Below are 20,758 nucleotides of genomic sequence, written 5' to 3' on the forward strand. Positions count from 1 at the left end.
ATTTTGTTAGAAAACAACAATGGCTATAGAAAGAGCTTCATGTCCCGTTCTCAACACTTTGCGTTTCTGCATCAACAATTCTTCCAAACTGTACAACTTCCGAAAAAAACACCTTCAATTCCCCTCTTTCTTCCCCAGAAACTTCAGTTCTAGTAGTGGCAAGTTGTACACTCATGGATTACTTGTCAATTCGTCAAGTTCATTCTCCAACAGTACCCAGGAAACTCCGTCTCAGCAACTCGCTCTTCTTCTCGAAGTTGAAGGGTACAATAACTTTTCGTCCTTTTGTGTGTGCACACTGATAATCATGAGCTTTTATTGTTCTATTTGGTTTTTTCCACTTTTTTACGGACTGCATTGTAGTCATATTCGTGCTATGTAATGCCCTGTTTGTATTAACTACTCAAATATCAAATTGAACACATTTTCTCGTAATTAATGTCATTTTGTTTGTGAAATTCAATCGTGAAAACATTACATTTGGAAGAGTCAAATACGAGAAAGAGAAGTTTTGGGGATGAGTAAGTGTATGGAAAAGGTGAACTAGGTAGTTGAGTTTTTCCAGAATAATTGAGTATTTGAATTAGATAAATTAGCTGAAATTGAACATATGCTTGAACCCATATCCTTTCACTCTCCTCCTTCTCCAAGGGGAAATAAAAAGAATCAAATAAATTTTATATTGAGATTATGTTAACCTGGAGGGTTAATATATGTATCTAATTTTATGTTCAAGGTTTTTATGTGCTTATTATCTTTGTGTTATAATTTCAGCAACATTATCTGCTTTACATTTTCCACTGGTAGTTACTTTTTTTTGGTTTTCTTGACAACTTTTATATGTTTAGGGTATTAATGGATGTGGACCGATTGGGCAACCGCCAAGCCTTCAATGCAGGTGAGGATTCCTTTTTTACTTTAATCAAGTAAATTCTATGCTTTATGGGATTTTTTTTCTTTATGAAATGACCTTTTTTTCGTGATGATCACGAAAGTCATTCTTAACGACTGAATGCACCAATATGGTGCACAAGCTAATGCATAACAAAAACAAACAAAAGAAAACAAGCCTACCTGGGATAATCTAAATGTCTTTTTTCTTCTACTAATGTCAGCATTCCGGAAGCTTGGATTGGACTGTGCAAATTGGAGCCAACCAGTTTATCAGGATCTTGTAAAGTATGATGTTCATGAGGTTTTGTGATTTAGTTGAGGCATGCATATATTATCTGAATCAGAGTGTATTACATAGTTGATTTTATTTCTCTTTAATACATTCTATCTTTTCCTGATTTCATAACCTTCCTGGTTTCATTTTTGACCTCTAGTCTACAGCATCTTAAGTAGTCTTTCTGACTAATTACATGAACATATAATTCTTGCTTTCTCCAGGAAGAGCATGGGTGATGAAGAAAGGATGTTGGTCTTGTTTTTTAATAGAGTAAGCTCACATGGATAAGTCCATTAATATGTGTCTTGTATTCATTCTAAAAAAAATTCAAGTACTCTTCCAATTTGAATAAGCTTGTTCTTTATTCAGATTGGTTGGCCCACATCACTGCCCACGAGTGAGAAGGAGACATTTATGAAAACTGTTCTGCGAGAGAAGGTATGTTTCAGAAGTAAAACTTAATAGGTTGAACATATGATGATAAAATTTCTTGCACTTTGTTTGGTATATTTTAGATATCAGTAGTAAAACCTTCTATAGCTGCCAATAGGCTATCTGCAGAATATTGTCCTGCCCCCACGTCTCTAGTGGTTAATGGCTATCATAGAGCTTCAAATTGATGTAAGAACTCAAAATACTATTTCCTGATAAGGTAATCTCATAGAGCTGTTGACATGCTTAGCTCTGCTCCATTGACTAAAATCAAATTGCAATTCTGTCTTCAAGTACATGTTTGAGCTGTTATATTCAATCTCATAGTTCTTGTTTCCTGCGCCTTTCTTTTGTTTTCGTTTGCACTGGTGTAATATTTGAGCTCCTACTAAAATCAATTTGCTATTGTGTTTTCTCGTACTTGTACTCACTGTTATATCCAGTGTGATAATTGTTGTTTTCCTGTTCCACTTTTATACTCCCTCTGTCCCAAAAAGATTGTCTTAGTTACTATCTGGACAGTCGCAAAATATTTTCTTTGACCATAATTTTTTCATATACTTCCTAAATTTTTTATTTTTTTTTGAGAAGGTAACAACTTGTATTCTATTCCAAAACAAAAAGCAGAACCTGCCACAACAAATTACAGGTTCCTAATTACAATTGTGGAGAGTACCACAAAGATCTTTAATCCTATAGCAAAATTTACAAGGAACCTAAAACATCTTTAACTGATTCTAGATCTACCATGTACTCCTGTTTACACCAAAAAAGAAACAAAACTAAGCAGTTCATCTTAATCTTCTGGATGGAATTGCTCTTGTTTTGGAAGCATCTGAGATTTCTTTCTTTCCATACTGACCACCAGATGCAAGCCGGAATGATTTTCCATCTTCCTTTATGCCCGGTAATGCTTGCATAATTGCTCCATAACTTCAGAGTCTGCGTAACTTTCCTAGGCATAACCCATTTCATGCCCTTTTGATTGATAAAGACATTTCACAAAATGTTGATTATTCTACAGTGAAGGAAGAGATGGTTGACAGTCTCTACTTCTTCTTCACCACATAGAAGGCACCTAGGACTCAGTTGAATATTTCTTTTCATAAGATTTTCCTGGGTCAAAACTGCCTGCTTAGCAAGGAGCCAAGTAAAACAAGACACTTTGTAGGGGATTTTAGTTTTCCATATCAACTTCCATGGCCACCCATTCCTCTGACTGTTACAAGGATTAAGTTTTTTGTACGCTCTTCTAACACTGAAATTGTCCCGATTGTGATCCTGCCATCCCAAACTATCTTGTGCATCAATAGTTCCTTTGAACTGCCCCAAGACCTTGTAAAACTCCACCAACCTTTGGATCTCCCAGTCATTTAGAGGTCTTCTAAAGCTTAGATTCCACCCTTGGTTTGACCATATCTCTGCTACAGTGGCCCGTTGCTGCTGGTTTAGGGTGAAAATATCCAGGAACAAGGTTTTTAAAGATCCTTGTTCTATCCATCTATCTTCCCAAAAAGAGGTTTTCCTACCATTCCTCAATTTAATACTGCAGTTTTCTCTGAGCTTTGGCCAATGGTTTCTGATGGCTCTCCGATGGCTTGATCCGTAAGTGCTAGTGACCGTTTTAGTTATCCAGGGATCCTCCATTTCATATTTGGTCTGTATTACATCTTTCCACAGGGCTTGCTCACTGGAAGCAAATCTCCATAGCCACTTCATCATAAGGCACTGGTTTTGAATTTTTAAATTCCGTATCCCCATCCCCGCTGCCTGTTTACTCTCAATCAGAGTATCCCACTTTACCAAGTGGAATTTCTTAGTTTCACTATTTCCTTCCCATAGGAAATTCCTCCTCAAAGCATCAAGTTTGTCAATAACACCATCAGGAATAGGGAAAAGTGACATCATATATGTAGGCATAGAGTCCAAAACACTATTGATGAGTGTTAATCTTCCTCCTAAAGAAAGGTACTGGCTCTTCCAATTCACCAACCTTTTTTCACATTTTTCAATCACCCCATTCCAAATGCCTATAGATTTGCTTTTGGCTCCCAAGGGCATCCCCAAGTATGTAGTTGGTAGATCTCCTGTCCTTCCGCCCAAAATCCTAGCCAGAGAGGGTAAATCATGGACTTCATTTACTGGATACAAGAAACTCTTGTTCCAATTGATGTGAAGACCAGAGATAGCTTCAAAAAGAACGAAGATTACCCTTAAAATCTTGAGTTGGTTCTTGTTAGCATCACATAAGACAAGAGTGTCATCTGCATATTGTAAGTGAGTAATCTCTAGATCAGCCCCCACTCTACTGGATACCCTAAAACCTCTCAGCCGCGACTTTTCTTGAGCGATTTTCAACATATCATTTATCCCCTCCATAGCGATAATAAAAAGAAAGGGAGATAATGGATCTCCTTGTCTTAAACCTCTCTGTGAAGAGAAAAAACCTGTAGGAGTGCCATTTATTAAAACTGAGAATTTCACAGTGCTGATGCAAAACTTCATCCATCTTAACCATCTACCTCCAAAACCCCTTTTAGAAAGAGTCTCCAACAGGTACTTCCAATTGAGGTGGTCATAAGCTTTTTGAATGTCCAGCTTACATAGGATGCTTGGGGCCCTGCTTCTAGTTCTAGCATCAACACACTCATTTGCCATAAGAATGGCATCCATTATTTGTCTCCCTTTTATAAAGGCCAACTGTTGGGGGTCCACCAGTTTGTGCATAACCATTTTGATTCTCTCGGTGAGTATTTTGGAGATGATCTTGTACACGCTACCAATTAGGCTAATGGGTCTGAAGTCAGTGAGCTCCTTAGCACCCATTTTTTGGAATTAAAGCCACATAGGTAGAGTTGAAGCTTTTCTCAAAGACGCACCTCTCATGAAAATTCTTGATTGTAGCAATCACATCTTTTCCAATAACCTCCCAACAATGGGTATAGAAGGCCATGGTAAAACCATCAGGACCAGGAGCTTTGTCACTAGCACAAAGTTTGACACTATCCCATATCTCTTGATCCTCAAATTCCTTCTGAAGCATGAAGTTATCTTCAGCATTAATTTTGTGATTCATCCTGCACCCACCTGAAGGTCTCCAAGTTTCTGTCTCAGAATATAAGTTCTGATAGAAAGCTATAATTTCCTTCTTTATGTCTTCTGGATTCCTGACTACTTCACCCCCCACATTTAACTCATCAATATTATTGTATCTTCTGTGTGAGTTGGCAGTTCTGTGGAAGAACTTGGTGTTGTTGTCGCCCTGTTTCAGCCAATTGACCCTTGATCTCTGTCTTCATGCAATCTCCTCATATTTAGCTATATTTTCAAACTCTAGCCGAAGTTCAGCTTTTAAGTGGATCTCCTCTTCTCCAGAGCTCTTTGATCCTGGACTTTCTCAAATTCAGCAAGTTGATTGACTATGTTCTGTTTCTGTAAAGCCAAATTTCCTTGTGCTGATTTGCTCCACTCTCTCAACTTAACTTTAAGTGCCTTCAGCTTAAAGGCTAAGATGAAATATGGCCTTCCTTCACAGTCAAAAGACCTCCACCATTCCTTGACTCTATCCAAGAAACCCTCACTCAGAAGCCACCAACTTTCGAATTTAAAATAGGACCTCACAGGCTCCCAATTCCCACATTGTAATAGAATTGGAGAGTGATCAGAAGTGACCTTTTGCAGGATTGATTGCTTGATATTTTTGAAGCCTCCATTCCACTCATCAGACACTAGAAACCTATCTAGCCTAGCAGCAATGTCATGTTTGTCCCCTTTCCTCCATGTGTACCTTCCTCCTGCTAATTGAAGGTCCAACAAGCTCATAGCTTCAATGAAATCAGAGAGGTCAGTCATCGATTTTGTGATTCTTGAACAATTTTTCTTCTCAGAGGGGAATCTAACTGTGTTGAAATCTCCACAAACTGCCCAAGAGCCATTGAACAGACCTCTAGCTGACCCAACTTCCCACCAAACTTCTTTTCTTTCTTCTCTACTATTTGGAGCATAGATGCCAGTAAGTACCCAGGTGAAGGCAAGACTTTTACCTGTGAACTTGCAGGATATAGAGTATGCTCCCACACTGCTAACCTCCCCTGTCCAAACTTTCCCGTCCCAAAGAATTAGGATGCCCCCTCTAATACCACTAGAAGTTGACAAAATTCAACTCCTCTGTTTGACCATAAATCTTTAATAATGTTTCTCACATCCCCTTGGATCTTGGTCTCTTGGAAGCAATAAACATCAGCCTTCCACCCTTGGATTAGATTCTTGATTACACACCTCTTATTTGCCTGATTCAGGCCCCTCACATTCCATGAAATTATCTTGACTGTCATTTATCACTAGCTAATGTGTAACCCCCCCTGCGTCTGGTACCATTACTTCTGAAGTTGCTCCCACATTCAAGACTCTTAAGTTCTTTTGAGCCTTAAACTACTGAAGTTGAATTCAAGTTCTTCCCCCCCTTGTCAGTGTTATTTTGTCTCATACTATCGATCTTCATGAACAGCCTCGTAGCTTCCTCTTTGCATCCCTTAATGTTTACTCCGAAATCCTTGGCTAATTTTATGATGTTCTGATGGATCCAAATCGGCAAAATCTGAATCATCTTCTTCCTCTGGACTACGTTGGTTTAAAGGAACTACATCTTCAATTGTTGTCAAAGAGTTGTTCTCTTCACCTCTCTGTGAGTTAAGTTCTTGAAAGCAATAGTTTTCCAAAGGTAAATGAGAATCAGGGAGGTCTGGGCACTTGTCTGACACTTCCACTGTTTCTCTATCAACATTATCTTCTGTATCAGCTTGCTTCTCCATCGCATTTTCTTCCAGTTCTGTCCCTTTTATTTTTATGCACCTTGAAGCTGATGGAGAAATAGAAATGGCTTCAAGTTCCGCAGTGATTGGATCATTTAACTGAGTGAAGGGGTTTTCAATGAGAGGCCCACTTGAAATGAATTGTGCCAGCAGATCCGGGCCCATTTTTCCCCCCTTTCTTACATGTTTGGATTTCTTAGGAGTTGTTGAAAGTTGCAAAGGTTCACATGCTGGTACAGCAGGTTGTTTCAAAATTGCTGGATTGTACGAGGAACCCACGTGTCCAGAAACCTCTGTAAAGCCTAAAAGGCTCTCATCCCCTCTATACCCAATCAAATCTTTGGACCTCTGGTTGTTTAGGACAGCCAGAGTTCTCTCATCGGAAACCACCCTCGCAGGCGTCTCCACCCAAATCTGAACTTTGAAAGTCAAACCCTCATGAACCAGCTGTACTGAATTAGGGACAGAATCACCATCACCTCTCACCTTTAACCTCATCCATTTCAAGTGATTACGAAGCTCTGTCTCTTCTTCAGTACGAATCCAACCTCCACAAAAATTCCCGATCTCTCGGAAGACTTTCTGGGACCAAAGTTGGAGGGGTAAACCCACTACCCTGATCCAAATCTGATCCGGCTTTTCATGGATGGAGTTTGAAGTCGGCGACCACCATTGAAGATTGAACTTGTGCGTTTTCCAGAACCATTGTCCTCTTACGATGTGTTCTGCAACAGTCTTATTGGGGAATTCAAATAAAAATCGATTATTCCCCAAGTCATATATATTGATGCCATGATGATGTCTCCAGGTACTCCCAACCCATCTACGAATCTCCGACAATGTGATATCTGGGATCTCTTCCGGCAGAGTTCCCACCACACTCTTTGCTAGTATGTCATATTGGGTTTTTGGTATGGCATCTGTAATAACCAGCAAGTTGCCTATTTGTTGTATCTTGGCATCATTAAAGTCTCTTGTAGTCCATTTATTACTTCTGACCGTATCGGAATATGATAGACCCTCTTCTGTTTCCCTGTATGTTGTATTAACTGTTCTCTGAACCTTAGCATTGATAAAAACTATCTGGACAGTCGCAAAAGATTGTCTTAGTTACTATCTGGACAGTCGCAAAATATTATCTGACTTAATAGTTTTTTTATTTAGTTTCTAAATAGGCCAAACACATATACGGTCCTCAAACTTGCCCTCATTTTTCAGTTTGGCACTCCAACTTAGCCTTGTTCCATTTTAACCCTTAAACTCAATTTTTTCTGTACCATTTAAACACTTGTACTAATTTTTATGATTTGTTTTTATTTATGTTCTTCAATTGCAATTTCTTGTTTTAAAAAAATAGACGTGTGCCTGTTAATTAAAAAAATTAAACATTTGCGAACGAACATAAAAAAACAATAATATTATTTTTTGATATTTCTCTGGATTTTTGCATGAAAATAAATTGACGAAAGTTCTTTGATTTTCTTTCTTAAACATTCAATTAAATTAAATAACACTACTTATTTATTTTTTCTTATCATCTAGGCTATCTAAATTTAACGCAAATACTCACTTTTAATTTTTAATATAAATCAATACGAATAAAAAACCCATCTTCAAAAAGACTCGACTGACTTTGTTAATAACACTACTAAAAAAAGACTCTTGTTCATTGCTAATAACACTACTAAAAAAAGACTCTTGTTCATTGCTAATAACACTACTAAACAATGTTAAAACTCGACTGACTTTGTTAGGTTGTCGGTGATTTTAAAGAAAGAAAACCAACACAATTTCGTCGGTTATTTTTCACACAAAAATACATAACACTCTTAAAAAGAAATTATTATTTTTTAAAAAGAATTATTTTTTGTTAATTTTTAATTTTTTAACTAAAATTAAATGACACATGTCGATTTAAAATAAGAAGTTGCAATTGAAGAATATATATAAAAATAAATAAATCATAAAAATAGTATTTTGTGTTAAAATGGAACATAAAAAATGGAGTTCAAGGGTTAAAATGGAACAAGGCAAAGATAAAGTGCCAAAATGAAAAATGTGGACAAGTTAGAGGGGTTGTATATGTGTTTGGCCTTCTAAATATGTCAATTTTGTTTCAAAAACATTGATGATTTTATGTCCAAATTCACACCGAACATAAGTTAGACTCTTGTATTCTGAATCAAGATAACTTTTTGGGACGAAGAGAGTACTTTATTTGGACTTGTTTTGGAATGGTTTCATATTCTTTTTCTAACTACAGATAATATTGCTTACATGATCTCTGTTGAAGTACTAATCTGAATAATGGGTTCATTGCTTGTAGAGAATTGCATTGGATGAACTTGTCATGTCAAAAACCTTACCTTTAAGACCTGGTGTTGAAGAGTAAGTAGTTTTTCTTGCTTCAAGTCATTTGTTCATGTGTTACATACATTTAGTTTTCTCCACAAATGATCATTTATTTCATGATGAAGTAATATCCTTGTCCGAACTTCAGTGATTTTTGAGCCATGCGGAAGATTTCTCCTTAACCTTGCATCAGAGTGAGGTCTCTTATGGTTATTCCATTCTTTTATTTGGGTAATGCTGTGCTAAGTGTAAGAAGAGGAGAAAGATCTCGTTTCACAGGGTCGAAGCTCTGAATCATGTTTCCTTTATTTGCTTAAAGATTTACGTGTTGATTTTACTTTTTAGTATTATATGCTGCTGTCAGGTTTTAGGTTTATTCTTATTAAAAATTGAGGTTATTCAGGTTTTTCTCCTATTATTTTTAGCAAATTTTAGAGGGAACGCATTCAAAAGCCTAGGGTTATTCAATGTTTTCTAATTTGAGTTGGTGTCAGACTCATCCTGAGATCCAAGTCATAGTCCTCATTGCTTGGTGATTGCTGTATCAGAGTGGAGTTAAATCTGCAATAGGTTCATGAAATAGCTGAGCCAATAATAGGTTCCTCTGGGATTAGTTCCTGTTTGCTTTACCACATGAGTTATGACCTCTCTTGCCCCTTCCTATAGAAATTCGGGGACAAACTCAACAGAGGAAATCTACAACTTTTGTGCTTTATATCTAGAAGTAATGGTTCCTTGTCGGTTTCATTGAGCTATATTTTTCCACACCCAGCAGTTTTGAGACCCACTTGTAGTTCAGATATTGCGACTTTCGCCATGTAACAATCTTCGGATCCTTGACACTTTTGAGTGTTTAGTTTGTGTGCAAAGCTAATGGTTTACAACAACAACTACCTCAATCCCAAACAAGTTGGGACTAGCTATATGAATACTCACTGACTATGTTACTCCACTTAAATTCATGTCATGATAATATTAAGCAAAATAAAAATAAAAATTACCTGCAGTTCCTTATATTTTCTAGTGGCATATAAATTCAACTCCTAGAAAAGCATAGGATGTAGAGTAGAAGTGCTAACATGGGGAAACATATTCTCAACTAATAAGTATCGGATATATAGATAATTTTCTTTCATTGTGATCTGTGCCTATAATTCGCCAAGTCTGCAGGGATTCCAAGATATTATAGATCCTTCAAGAAAACCTTCGTATAACTGATTTTAGGTCTACTTCGTTTCCTTTACACCTTCACCCACCATGTTCTAACATCTGCAGACTTGTGCATCTGCCGGTCACCGGACATGACCATATCATCTCAAGAGACGGCCTCTTATTTTATCCTCGATTTTTGCTACATGAACCTTCTTGCAGATGCAGTCCTTTTTTTTTTATAAGATGGGTTAAAATTGATTGAAAAGGTACCAAGAATGTAATGAACTCAAATCTAATGTAACAGTAACCAACTTCTCAACTATATTAATAAGTCTTCAATTACACTTCCAGATAGTAAATGCAGCAACTCAAATGGTAAAATCCCCAACCGAACATACAAAAATATTGGTTATTGAAAGTAAGACTAGGGATTGATAGCGGAAGAAAGGAGATACGAAGCTCAGACTAAGAGTGGAGATGAGAGGATTTAGATTCTTCACTCAACAATTTACATAAGACTATTTTTCCTGGAATGTGCTATTTATCAACCAGGATCCCACACATAACCACTTAATGTGGTATTGGGCTGCTTTGCTATAACTGGTTTTGGCCCATTCATAACAGTGGTACAGAAAAGTACAAGCTAAGACATATGGGATAGCTATTACGCCAAAAACGTAAACTCTGCAGACATCTATTCTTCACAACAGAAATATGAGAACTTTTGCCTCTAAAGCATCTGCTATTTCTTTGTTTGATGACCATGGTGTTTGCCTGTCTGGGCCAACTTTCACGCACCTCAGCTCATTCCACGGGATACATGTTACCTATCATCAACAACAAGTACTAGGTAACTCTGTTCACCAAGGCTAGGACATATGAGAAGAATCACCTAGTAATTTTTTTGTCTCCATTAGGATTTGAACTTGAGACGTCATGACTCTCAAAAGCATCTGCTATTTTTTTCCGACCAAATGGTGTTCATGATGCAAAGAGGGATGGTTTTCCAGATTTTCTTCTTTCTTTTGCCAACTTCTGACTTTGCCAGCTTTCTACTAGAGCTCTTATACTGTAAGGCATGACTCATTGCACTTCACATATGTTTAAAAGAGACCCAAAAATTTTCCAGCGTGTTTACAATGGAGGAATAAATGAGTTGCAGATTCCTGATCGTTCTCACAAAAGAAGCACCTACTACATAGGGCGAATCCCCTTCTCTGAAGCATATCTTGAGTGAGGCAGGCATTCTAGCTGTTACTCAGCCAAAACAAGCCAACTTTGGAGGAGCTTTAGTCTTCCACAATATCTTCCAAGCCCAGCTTACCTCCCACGATTCAGCCTGTCTCTGCAATCATTTCTAATCTTATTTAGTCTTGTATGACCACATATCCATCTAGCATTCGCATCTCTACAACACTCACCTTGTGGATGTTTTGGATTTTAGCTGCAACATTGCTAAGCTCATTGGTTTAAGCATCTAAATTTTGACGTGTTGAGCAATTTATCACATCGCTGATCCATAGATTTAGTTCTAACAATTTCAAATGCCTTAACGTTCACTTTTCAACGATAATTTTCCTAAGAAAGAGGTTACAGGTTAGAATATTTAGCATGTCAGGCTAACTCTTTAGCATCTCGATTACCAGTGTACAGTTGGTTTGATTCTGTGGTCTTTGTATTTATTAATTTAGTTGGTTGATCTTCCTTAGTTTTGTCATATTTCTCGTAATAAATTCTACTATGAAATTTGCAGATTTATTGATGAAGCATGTGAAGAAGGTGTACCAGTAGTGATGCTGACAGCCTACTGTAAAAGTGGGGAGAAACAAGTCAGGTTTACTGCTAATTTCAACTCTTTGCATTTCAAATATGAATTTATAAGTTTTTCTTCTCAAACATTAAGTTCTTTCTATAGCTTTAGGGTGAGGTAGGGTTGAATGAAACTGAATACGTTAGTCTAAATTGCTGATGCCAAACACTTGAAACTGCTGAATTTGGGAATCTGCCAGTGTTAAATTGCTGTTTTTTAAAGCACCCACGGGTGTGTCATAGTGGTTAATGAAGTGAGTGAAAATGATGAGAGACAAACACACTAGGTGATTTTTCCATCTGCCTATGCCTTGATGGACAAAGTTACCTTGTACCTATTCTGAGAGGGTAGTAGGCAGCCAGTAGAATAGTCAAGGAGTGCGTAAAATGGCCCAAACACCATTATTATTAAAAAGACAATCCGTTTCTTGGATCTAGATTATATGCTTAGTGGCTTTTTTATGGTCTTTGTTGCTAGAACGTCATCATATAAACTAAATGATTCTGCAGGTTGATTCATATCAGGAAATAATTAAAATCTCTTAAGAGTATAGTTATCGAAAGGACTGTTAGTTGGCATGTGCAGTAATTCCCGTTTTATCCAACATTAATGATACTTCTACACTTGCCCTGTCAAAAAACTCGTTTTGGTTTCCACCCATAAGAAATTGGGTTGTCTTGATGTGAAAGAGTCTGCATACTCTCTGCCAATCATTGGAAAAGTAACCAGTTCTTTGATTCACTACAGATCTATCATTGAGAAGCTTGGAAAGGATAAAATGGCAAAGATAAAAATAATTGGAATTGAGGAGGTAAAACGAAGTTCCTATGGCCAACTTGTATTAGGCGAAGGGGTGGCATCTGACCTAGGTGAGCAACTGGCTAAAGAAGCAAGAAAAGCAGGTAAATTTCCTCAGACAATCTGGTTCAATTTCATTGCACAATCTGCTAAAATATCATGGCATAAGCTGGTTGCCTCTCTTTGTACCATATTTCAACATAAGAAACTGCACACCTCCTCTATATTATTTTGACCCAGTTTCCGCTGAGGAGCAAAGAATTGCTAAGGAGGTTGCTTCCATACTAAAGTTGACTGTCGACATTGATACTACTTCAAGTGAAGGGTTAGTTCTATCATTCTCTTCGTTGTTGTATTTTTAATTATTTTGTTTGTTGTTTTAATGGTTTACTTTTAGTTTTACACCATGACATTATATTACCTGTATGAAGATGCTTGATTAAACTTGTCAAAATCAATAATCAACTGCACTTCAATCCCGACATGGTTGGGGATCTTATCAACAATTAACTAGAATTGAGATGCTTGATGGAGGGTGCTAACATGTGTGGGGTCCAGTCCCACTATTCCATTTTTGACTTCAACAATTGCTGCATGCAATTGTCAATTGTTGGCAAATTGCAATAGCAGTAAATGTTGAAAAACACAGCAAATGTTGAGAAATTATAAACTTTCGGTGGCACAACTTTGACATATAGTGTATGGTGTTGAAATTTGCTGCTGCAAATTTCTTCTATAAAAGGAGCTTATTAGCTCATTTGACACACCAATTCACAAAGAAAGAAAAATATAGATAGCTGTGAGGTTTCTATAGACTATACAAGAAAAATAGAGTGTGAGCGATATTTTAGTAAGGTGAAAATCAAAAGAGTGTTATTCCTTTTGAGTGTGTAGTAGTCACTTTGAGTATTGTATTTGTGGCTACACGGTGTAAAATTCCTTACTATAGTGATATCAGTTGCTCCTCTTAGCCCGTGATTTTTCCCTTATTTAGAAGGGTTTCCACGTAAAATTCTTGGTGTCATTATTTTCCCATTTTATTTCCATTATTTTGACCATATATATTTTTGTTATCCGTGTTTTCCTAACAAACTGGTATCAGAGTCAAGCTTTTATCTAAGTATGCTTTGTGGTTGCAGCACAGTCTGAACTTCCACATCAGAAAAGATTTACTTTGGTTTGCAATATCTATATTTTTTGGGGATAAACAATGGAAGCCAACACAAGTAGAATGGTTACTTTAAATGGTGTTAATTATGCCATTTGGAAGGGAAAAATGGAAGATCTGTTTTATGTCAAGAATTTTTATCAACCAGTTTTTACCACTGTAAAGCCTGATAATAAAATAGATGAAGAGTGAAATTTGTTGCATAGACAGGTTTGTGGATTCATTAGGCAATGGGTTGACGATAATATGTTGAACCATATTTCTGGGGAGACACATGCTCGAACCCTATGGGAGCATCTTGAAAGTTTGTATGCACGGAAAACTGGCAACAATAAAATGTTCTTAATAAAACAGATGTTGAGTTTAAAGTATCATGATGGTTCTCCGATGACAGACCATCTGAATAATTTTCAGGGGATCATGAACCAGTTATCTGCTATGGGCATTAAATTTGATGAAGAAATTCAAGGCTTGCTTCTACTTGGTTCCCTACCAGACTCGAGAAATATTTAGAACTTCATTGTCAAATTCTGCTCCGGATGGTGTGATCTCAATGGATTCTGCCAAGAGTAGTGTCTTGAACGAAGAGATGATAAGAAAATCTCAAGGTTCTTCTTCGTCGGATGTCCTGATAACTGGCTCCAGGGGAGAAACAAAACACGTGGTTCTCAAAATAGAGAACAAAATATGAGCAAATCCAGAGGCAGACTTAAGGATATTGAGTGCTATCATTGTGGCATGAAAGGGCACACAAAGAAGTTCTGCAGGAAGTTGAAGAGGGAGAACAAAAACAAAGAGGAAACTAAAGAAGATGGCAATGAAAATTGCCTAGCCACCGTCACCACCGAAGATCTTGTTACTGTCCTTGATGCGGATATGATAAATATTGCTTGTGATGAGTCAAGCTGGGTTGTGGACACTGGTGCCGCATCTCACGTGACATCAAGGAAGGATTTTTTCTCTTCCTATACTCCTGGTGATTTTGGAACCTTGAGTATGGGTAATGAGACTATTTCTAAGGTGGTTGGTATTGGTACAATTTGTATGAAAACTAGTGTTGGAACTAAACTAGTTTTGAACAATGTGAAACATGCTCCTGATGTTTGTCTGCACCTGATTTCTGTTGGTGTTTTGGATGATGAAGGATATGTTAGTACCAACGGTGATGGAAAATGGAAACTCATTAAGGGTTCCTTAGTTGTGGCTCGTGGTAACAAACGTCGTGGTCTATACTGGACTACGGCCTCTGCTTGTGTTGATATGGTGAATGTGGTTGAAAGCGATAGCTCTTCAACGTTATGACACAAGAGGCTTAGCCATATCAGCGAGAAAAGACTTAATGTTCTAGCCAAGAAGAAATTATTGTCAAATTTCAAAAGTGCTAAATTAGAAAAGTGTGAGCACTGCTTGGCTGGTAAACAAAATAGAGTTTCTTTCAAGTCTTACCCTTCTTCAAAAAAGACAGAGTTGCTTGAATTGGTGCACTCTGATTTATGTGGTCCAATGAAGACAAGGACATTGGGTGGTGCACTCTACTTTGTCACTTTTATTGACGAATGCTCGAGAAAACTTTGGGTCTATGTCTTGAAGTCGAAAGACCAAGTGTTAGGTGTCTTCAAGCAGTTTCAGGCTTCAGTTGAAAGAGAAACTGGAAAAAAATTAAAATGTATTCGTACTGATAATGGTGGTGAATATTATGGACCATTTGACGAATACTGCAAGCATCAAGGCATTAGACACCAGAAGACTCCTCAGCTAAATGGTTTGGCTGAGAGGATGAACAGGACCTTGATGGAAAAAGTTAGATGTTTGCTTTCTGAAGCAAAATTGCCGAGCTCATTTTGGGGTGAGGCTTTATTGACCGCTGCACATGTTATTAATCTATCTCCTGTTGTTGCTTTGCAAAGTGATGTACCAAATAGTGTTTGGTATGGAAAGGATGTTTCCTATGACCATTTGAGAGTATTTGGTTGCAAAGCTTTTGTACATGTGTCGAAAGATGAGAGGTCAAAGTTAGATGCCAAGACAAGGCAGTGCATCTTTGTTGGATATGGTCTTGATGAATTTGGTTAGCTATATGATCCAATTGAGAAGAAACTTGTGAGAAGCCGTGATATTATTTTCATGGAGAATCAAACAATTGAAGATATTGACAAAGCGGAGAAGCTAGAATCTTCAAGTTTTGATGCTATAATTCATCTAGAAGAAGTTCCTCACACAAGTATGCATTATGTTGTTGGGTTTGATGATCACGGTGACGCCCATAATCATGTATTGAATCAACATGTTGATGTTGATAATAACAATGATATTGTTATTGATGATCCTTCTACTCATGAAGTTGTGGATGAATCAAATATTCCGCTCAGGAGGTCCACAAGGCAGCGGGTTCCTTCCTCTCGTTATTCACCCAATGAGTATGTATTACTCACTGATGGGGGAGAACCTGAATGTTATGAGGAGGCCATAGAAGATGAGCACAAGGATCAATGAATTGAAGCCATGCAAGATGAGATGTTTGTTAGGAAAACACGGATAAACACAAAAATATATATGGTCAAAATAATGGAAATAAAATGGGAAAATAATGACACCAAGAATTTTACGTGGAAACCCTTCTAAATAAGGAAAAAACCACGGGCTAAGAGGAGCAACTGATATCACTATAGTAAGGAATTTTACACCGTGTAGCCACAAATACAATATTCAAAGTGACTACTACACACTCAAAAGGAATAACACTCTTTTGATTTCCACCTTACTAAAATATCGCTCACACTCTATTTTTCTTCACAGACTATTTTTCTTATATAGTCTATAGAAAGCTCACAGCTATCTATATTTTTCTTTCTCTGTGAATTGGTGTGTCAAATGAGCTAATAAGCTCCTTTTATAGAAGAAATTTGCAGCAACAAATTTCAACACCATACACTATATGTCAAAGTTGTGCCACCGAAAGTTTATAATTTCTCAACATTTGCTGCTATTGCAATTTGCCAACAATTGACAATTGCATGCAGCAATTGTTGAAGTAAAAAATGGAATGTGGGACTGGACCCCACAAATCTCCCTCTCCAGTCCCATTCACTAGAAGGAGGTATCTTCATATTCTTTAGAGGGAGCACATACCCACAAGTTCTTTGCATAACTCAAGTCTTTCGGTATCGTCTTGGTCATCATATCTGCAGGATTTTCACTTGTGTGGATCTTTATGACGTGAATTGATTCACTCTCCACTTCCTCACGAATCCAATGATATCTGACGTCGATGTGTTTTGTTCTTGCATGGTACATGGAGTTCTTGCTCAAGTCTATTGCACTCTGACTGTCACAATAGACAACATACTCCATCTGTTGCAATTCAAGTTCTTGAAGAAATCACTTTAGCCATATCATCTCCTTGCCGACTTCAGTAGCCGCAATATACTCAACTTTAGTTGTAGATAGTGCAACACACTTCTGTAACTTCGACTGCCATGATATAGCTCCCCCTGAAAAAGTAAACAAATATCCAGTAGTGGATTTTCTGTTGTCAAGGTCACCTGCCATATCAACATCTGTATAGCCCTTCAAGATTGGATCTGCTGCTCCAAAACACAAGCATTCATCTAAGCTTCCTCTAAGATACCTGAGTATCCACTTCACAGCTTCCCAATGCTCTTTTCTCGGATTGTCGAGGAATATGCTGACAACACCAACTGCGTGAGCAATATCAGGTCTAGTGCATACCATTGCATACATTAGACTTCCGACAACAAAGGAATATGGAACTTTGGCCATTCTCTCTTTTTCCTCCCTAACTGTAGGACACATCTTCTTGCTCAACTTCATATGACCAGCAAGAGGTGTACTAACAGGCTTAGCATTCTTCATATTGAAGCGCTCTAGTACACGTTCAATGTACTTCTTTTGTGACAAATAAATCTTCCTTTCATCTCTGAGACGAGTAATTCTCATGCCCAAAATTCGCTTGGCATGACCCAAGTCTTTCATAGCAAAAGACTCACGCAACTCTTTCTTCAACTCGTCAATCTTGGAAGTATTCTTGCCCACAATCAACATATCATCCACATACAACAAGAGGATGATAAAATCATTGTCTGAAAATTTTTGTACAAATACACAATGATCTGAAGAAGTCTTCTTATAGCCTTGCTCCCCCATAACAGATTCAAATTTCTTGTACCACTGTCTAGGAGCTTGCTTTAGGCCATAAAGACTCTTTTTGAGTTTGCACACAACATTTTCTTTACCTTCTACTTTGAAGCCCTCAGGTTGTTCCATATAAATTTCTTCTTCTAGGTCACCGTGAAGGAAAGCCGTCTTCACATCCATCTGCTCAATCTCTAAATTAAGACTAGCAGCCAAACCCAGAACTGTACGAATCGAGGACATTTTCACAACAGGAGAAAATATTTCGTCAAAGTCAATACCCTTTCTTTGACCAAATCCCTTAACAACCAATCTAGCTTTGTACCTTGGCTTCAAGTTGTGTTCATCAACTTTAACTTTGAACACTCACTTATTCTTCAAAGCTCTCATGCCCTTGGGCAATTTTACCAACTCATAAGTGTAGTTCTCATGCAGAGACTTCATCTCATCTTGCATGGCTTCAATCCATTGATCCTTGTGCTCATCTTCTATGGCCTCCTCATAACATTCAGGTTATCCCCCATCAATGAGTAATACATACTCATTGGGTGAATAACGAGAGGAAGGAACCCGCTGCCTTGTGGACCTCCTGAGCGGAATATTTGATTCGTCCACAACTTCATGAGCAGGAGGATCATCAATAACAATATCATTGTTATTATCAACATCAACATGTTAATTCGATACATGATTATGGGCGTCACCGTGATCATCAAACCCAACAACATCATGCATACTTGTGTGAGGAACTTCTTCCAGATGAATTATAGCATCAAAACTTGAAGATTCTAGCTTCTCCGCTTTGTCAATATCTTCAATTGTTTGATTCTCCATGAAAATAATATCACGGCTTCTCACAAGTTTCTTCTCAATTGGATCATATAGCCTATAACCAAATTCATCAAGACCATATCCAACAAAGATGCCTTGTCTTGGCATCTAACTTTGACCTCTCATCTTTCGGCACATGTACAAAAGCTTTGCAACCAAATACTCTCAAATGGTCATAGGAAACATCCTTTCCATACCAAACACTATTTGGTACATCACTTTGCAAAGCAACAACAGGAGATAGATTAATAACATGTGCAGCAGTCAATAAAGCCTCACCCCAAAATGAGCTCGGCAATTTTGCTTCAGAAAGCAAACATCTAACTCTTTCCATCAAGGTCCTGTTCATCCTCTTAGCCAAACCATTTAGCTGAGGAGTCTTCTGGTGTCTAATGCCTTGATGCTTGCAGTATTCGTCAAATGGTCCACAATAACATGTTGTTTCCCACATGCTTTGGAGCTGGAGATTTCATATATCTAGTAGTACTTTGAGATATGCCCAAGGAAAAAAGAAAAATTATTTGCTGTGAATTAATTGTCGTCCAATGAGACTTGTCAAAGAAAAAGGGGGGGTGGGGGGGGGGGGGACTCTGGTCCAAAAATAAACTGCTTCCCATTTCTGGTGGATCATAGCAAACAGATTAGCTTCTTATTGATCTCATTTGTGCTATTTCAGACCATGTTACATGCACAAAGGTATAAAATATTGGCTGAAGGTTTTTATCTGGTAGAAGTAAGATCAATTTTATGCAAGTTTTTTCCATGTATTTTGAAGGATCCATGAAAAATCGTTCAATCATTACACTTATTTGGCATGGCCATGTTTGAATGAATTCCTTGTTACTTGAATTCATATTGATCAAACTAGTAGGTGATTTTTCTATTTGTTACAGAGATCTTTGAATCTTAGGAAAAACTGCTGAATCAATGTCATTGGTGCTACACGGAATTGGATGCACATACTAGATATTATTATGGATTCATACAGTGACTTTGAACGTTCAGTGTATACTGAAGAGTATGTTGTGAAATAGCCATATACCAATATCGTACATGCTGGACAGCAGTATGTCAAAGGAGCAGTAAGAGTCCATGCTACATACTGGATCATATAGCTCACTTTTGGAGCTTTGATTTGTAGTTGAAGACAAAATATTCAGAAGCATTTGGGGCTATCTGAAATTCATGCATATTTGTATTGAGTGCATAGTGCAATTTGGCACACCGTAGGTCTGCTGCTCAACTATCTAAATGTGGTCTAATACATTATTTTCTTCTAATATAGATTGCAGAATGTTGTGGCTGCACTGAGGGCTGGGGCAGAATATGCCGATGTACCTGTGCACAATTGTGTGCTTGTTTCCGGAAGTCTATCTGGTGTTGCTGGAGCAGAGCGAATTGGCATGCCTTGCGTTGTGGTCCGGAGCAGGTTGGTTTTTCAAAACCAAGCTTAAATACCAATTTCTTGAATGCAATATAAATACTTTTTGTCTTTAACAATAGGCATATATCAATCAATTAGCTATACTCTATCCTAAATTAGTTGGATGGGCTATATAAATCCTATGTTATATGTGGGTGAGAATATGTGTCACTTGATTCCACAATAAGACTAGTACCACATCCATCCTGCTAAATTAGTGTGTTAGCTAGTTTTACCTTCTAATAATTTTCTTTACTTATTAGTTAAACATTGCTGGACATCTTTTCTGAATAATAGTATCTTTTTTGTGTGTGTGAAAGTTCAACGGCCAGAGCTGAGTTTCCCGGAGCTAAAGCAATAATGGATGGATTTGGTGGTGCAGATCTAACAATTTCTAGGCTGCGGCAAATACAGGGGTCGTGATATTGCATTCAAAAGCCAAATCCTGTAAAATTTCCAAACTTAAAAGCGAGTGTAATTGCGCTTCTGTAAAATTATTTACTATGAAATATGTAGGCATAAGTTAAAATGCAGTACCATCTTAGAGACATCGACCATTTATGGAATTACGTCTCAATTTTGGGCTTCATTTCATCTCTTTGTAAAAAATTTGAACATTCTGCTGCCCTTTTTTTTCTTTCTGGGTTTCCCATCCGGT

General features: G+C 37.6%; 1 protein-coding gene across 1 annotated transcript; it reads left to right on the forward strand.

Moving 5' to 3' along the window:
- On the forward strand, window positions 1-20,735 carry LOC125836518 (CBBY-like protein). The gene is made up of 11 exons (XM_049515689.1): window positions 1-264; window positions 849-898; window positions 1,116-1,179; window positions 1,393-1,441; window positions 1,541-1,609; window positions 8,741-8,802; window positions 11,672-11,752; window positions 12,476-12,630; window positions 12,767-12,851; window positions 19,963-20,106; window positions 20,421-20,735. Exons 1-11 carry the CDS (start codon window positions 20-22, stop codon window positions 20,521-20,523), a joined length of 1,107 nt encoding a protein of 368 aa, XP_049371646.1. The 5' UTR covers window positions 1-19; the 3' UTR covers window positions 20,524-20,735.
- The last annotated feature ends 23 nt before the right edge of the window (window positions 20,736-20,758 follow it).

Source organism: Solanum verrucosum, unplaced genomic scaffold, assembly GCF_900185275.1.
Source record: "Solanum verrucosum unplaced genomic scaffold, falcon-dt-bn FXZP01000278.1, whole genome shotgun sequence".
In the NCBI taxonomy this organism is placed as follows: Eukaryota; Viridiplantae; Streptophyta; class Magnoliopsida; order Solanales; family Solanaceae; genus Solanum; species Solanum verrucosum.

Coding starts and splice junctions, on each gene's coding strand:
- LOC125836518 (XM_049515689.1), top strand. CDS start 20: ATGGCTATAGAAAGAGCTTCATGTCCCGTTCTCAACACTTTGCGTTTC. Junction 1,180..1,392: donor GTTTATCAGGATCTTGTAAA/GTATGATGTTCA, acceptor TGCTTTCTCCAG/GAAGAGCATGGGTGATGAAG. Junction 1,442..1,540: donor TGGTCTTGTTTTTTAATAGA/GTAAGCTCACAT, acceptor TTCTTTATTCAG/ATTGGTTGGCCCACATCACT.